The sequence below is a fragment of the Ailuropoda melanoleuca genome, unplaced genomic scaffold (assembly GCF_002007445.2).
Source record: "Ailuropoda melanoleuca isolate Jingjing unplaced genomic scaffold, ASM200744v2 unplaced-scaffold72911, whole genome shotgun sequence".
Lineage (NCBI taxonomy): Eukaryota > Metazoa > Chordata > Mammalia > Carnivora > Ursidae > Ailuropoda > Ailuropoda melanoleuca.
In genome coordinates this window covers 1-3,389 of record NW_023248183.1, presented here as the reverse complement: position 1 = coordinate 3,389, position 3,389 = coordinate 1, and the positions used below count along the sequence as shown (strand labels likewise).

The 3,389-nt window shown below is 40.9% G+C and overlaps 1 protein-coding gene across 1 annotated transcript; it reads left to right on the top strand.

Annotated features, from left to right (window-relative positions):
* The first annotated feature begins 78 nt into the window (after positions 1 to 78).
* LOC117800583 (kinesin-like protein KIF15) lies at positions 79 to 3,283 on the top strand. The gene is made up of 3 exons (XM_034653135.1): positions 79 to 1,603; positions 1,810 to 1,895; positions 2,868 to 3,283. Exons 1-3 carry the CDS (start codon positions 1,523 to 1,525, stop codon positions 2,968 to 2,970), a joined length of 270 nt encoding a protein of 89 aa, XP_034509026.1. The 5' UTR covers positions 79 to 1,522; the 3' UTR covers positions 2,971 to 3,283.
* Positions 3,284 to 3,389: the final 106 nt, after the last annotated feature.

The following is a 3,389-nucleotide window of genomic DNA, read 5'->3' as shown; positions in this document are numbered from 1 at the left end:
TCGCTGGCTGTCTCTATCTCTGTCGAATAAATAAATAAAATCTTTAAAAAAAAAAAAAAAATAAAAAAAAATAAAAAGTTTAGCATAGCATTATCAAAATTGAGAGGTTTCTTATAAAAATCCATCTTTTAGCATCCTCTGAAAATCCTATCCCTGCCACGTAAATGACTCGTTTCCCATAAGACAGGGGCATGTGCCCAGTCAGCACGCCCTCCACTGCCCCTGCGCCCTTTCCCCAACACCAAGGCTCCGGCCAGTGGCCATTTGTCATCCCTGGTGCTCTGTTGTTTTTTTCGACACGTGACATTTGTTTTTTACGTCTGAATCCCTCTCATTTTGACTCTGTCGTAAATTAATTTTGTGTGATTTTTTTTTGGAAAAGATCACTCCACTAATCTCACTGGATTTTCATTTCCTCCCGTTTATATGTCAGTTGCACTAGATCTAAAGTGTTAAGAATCCACTGTATTTGACTATGTACTGAAATTCTGTCTTAAAAATCACGAGCATTTGCACGCTGTTTAAATTAGATATAACTTAATTTTCCCCAGTGTCTCAGGTTTAACACTGAGTGCACCACTCTGTGGGCTGCTTGTACCTGAGGAGGCCCCTGCAGAAGTAGCACGATACCGCTGTGTGTTTCTTGAATCATTTGGCTGCTTTATATATACACAGTTTGTATTATTACACATTTGCCCTCCCTCCCGTCTGTTGTCTTTATGTCTGTCTTCAGCAACTGATTTATACCACTTTATAATTTGCTGCTTCTGCCCTGCTTTCAGTTAATAAAACAGATCCCCGTTTAATAATCTATGTATAAGCTGGGACATCTGTTTCGGACGGTGCAGAGTCAGGTTCATTGTTTACGAGTTGTGTCACTGCGTGTGCGGAGAGGAACGAGGGGTTGAGAACCTACAACGTAGGAAATAACAATCTTATGAATTAAGAGATAGTTCTGTCTGAGGGAGTTTACTCTCGCTCAAGTCAAAGCCATATTTGCCATCTTAAAACCTTCCTAGAGTTGAGAGAATATGTGATGAATGGATAGAGGTGAGCTATCAACAACACTGCCTTAATGGCCAGTCCCCAGCTTACATGAGGGAGGGTTAGATCCGGAAGCCCCTAAAATGAATCCATGATCCTAAGCCGCCCATTAGTGACACATGTCCAGTTGAGACCACGGGAGGAGATACGACGAGGTAGACGGCTACAGGCTAACATGCCCACCCCGTCTCTTCCATCCCCATCACCCTGCTCTGTGGTCCAGTGTGTGTTATACGTTTGTGCACTGTGGACACTCCACATGGGTTCATGAGAAGCTTTACATCCGTCAAGGCTTCTGTAAGTTGGGAACGGTTTGTAGATGGGAGAACTGAAACTACTGATAATCTGACTAGCAGAACTACATTTAATGTTTATATTTACCATTGTAAAAATGTTTTCCTGATAAAGATTAGAAAAGGAAAAGCTTCTTGAGAGCAAAGCCTGCCTACAGGATTCCTATGACAACTTACAAGAAGTAATGAAGTTTGAAATTGACCAACTTTCAAAAAACCTCCAAAACTGCAAAAAAGAAAATGAAACTCTGAAATCTGACCTGAATGTAAGTTAAGAAGGGTTCTGGTTATTGGTGCTTTTGTCCTGGATGTGTGATTGTTCCCTGGAGCACAGGGCAAGGCCTGTTTGACCTCTTCCTAACTTCCTGTCCTGGCCCATCATGCCTGCCAACGCAGAAGGTATTTGATGTGTTTGTTGACTACACGTTGCTAGTAACAATTACTTAAAATCTGATATGACATTGTCTTTTAGAATTTGGTGGAGCTTTTTGAGGCAGAAAAAGAACGCAATAACAAATTATTATTACAATTTGAAGAAGATAAAGAGAACAGTTCTAAGTGAGTGTTATTTATCTTTTCCGTTAGTTGACTAGAATATCATTTATTACCACATTAACTTGAGTTATTTTTTTTTATTACTGATACCCTGTAAAGTTATTTTTTTTAAGCATTCTAAAATGAATATCAGATTCTTTTGTGTAAGAGGGTATATAGAGAAACTTACTCGGTAACCTGTGGTACTTTGGGAACGAGTAGCAGTTGGTGGTGATCAGAACTTAGGGCCTTCTCTAAATAAATCACAGTAATTTTATAACTGGAATGGGGGGACTGATTTTTATTTCTGTCTCTGCTATTCTTTTTCTAGCTGTTCTGTTTCTCCCTTGGTCTCCTTATATGAATGCCATTGTCTTTCTTCCCACTCTGTCCGAGTTCTTTCCCTTGTGATCTCTGTCAGTCTCTCGGCCTGAGCCAACAGGATGATCATTACACGAGTGAGAAGAAATCACGTTTGTTTATTCAACAGATCCTTGTAGAGTTCTTAGTATGACTCAGATTCTCCTCTAGGCCTGGGGGTACCGGGGCTTATCCATCTAGTGGGCGGACATCCTAGTTGGGAAGCAGTTAACATTTAGTTGTTTGTTCATACACTAGGTGATATCCAACAGGCCAGGCACTCTTCTGGTAAATGCCAGAACATTTATTTACAGGTAAGACAGTGAACAAAATATAGCCGTCCCCGTGAGTTTCACGTTCTAGCACAGAGAGAGAGGTAATAAACAAGTGCTTATGTCAGCAAGTCCTAAGCGCTCTGGAGAAAAAGGAACTTGTAGCACAAAGATGGGATGTCCTTTAATAGTTGTTGAAGAAACAGGTAGACATTGGACTCCTGCTGAAACACAGCGCCTAACACCAAGTGTGTGCCACGCAATATGCCGTTGTAGTTCACCGAATCTCTTCTCTACAAACATACTCAGTTCCTGTTTCCATTGGAAGAAGTCATGAGTAAAAAAGAGCATTCTTTTCTTCCAGAGAAATCTTAGAAGTTCTTGAGGTCGTGCGTCAGGAGAAACAGAAAGAGATGGCTAAGTGCGAGCAGCAGGTGAGTGACCTGTGCTCTAACTCTAGTATTTGAGGTCTGTAACTTCTGTTCCTGGTGTCAGAAGAGGTGTATGAGAAATACAGTTTCAGCTCTCAGGTGTCAAAAATTGGTAATAAAAAGAAGGACTTGTTGGTTGGTTGGTTGTATTATTTTTGGAATCTTGTTTTTCTAACTCCTAGATGGCTATAATCTTACTTTGTTGGTGGCCCCCTGGAGGAAACCCACAAAATCATCACCTTCTAACCCAGCTTCTCCTTTTCATGTGTTATCCTAGTGAGCACTGTATAATGTGAACAGCAGATTTCATCTCCTTTTTTTTTTTTTTCTGTGTGTGTGTGTGGTTAACTTTGTGATTTAATTCTTTTTCTAAAAATACTTCTTTTGGGGCGCCTGGGTGGCACAGCGGTTGGGCGTCTGCCTTTGGCTCAGGGCGTGATCCTGGCGTTATGGGA

What these genes read in the sequence shown, in the direction of transcription:
- LOC117800583 (XM_034653135.1), top strand. Translation starts at nt 1,523, where the DNA reads ATGAAGTTTGAAATTGACCAACTTTCAAAAAACCTCCAAAACTGCAAA. An exon ending in CTCTGAAATCTGACCTGAAT is followed by an intron (nt 1,604 to 1,809) that starts GTAAGTTAAGAA and finishes ATTGTCTTTTAG; the next exon opens with AATTTGGTGGAGCTTTTTGA. An exon ending in GATAAAGAGAACAGTTCTAA is followed by an intron (nt 1,896 to 2,867) that starts GTGAGTGTTATT and finishes CTTTTCTTCCAG; the next exon opens with AGAAATCTTAGAAGTTCTTG.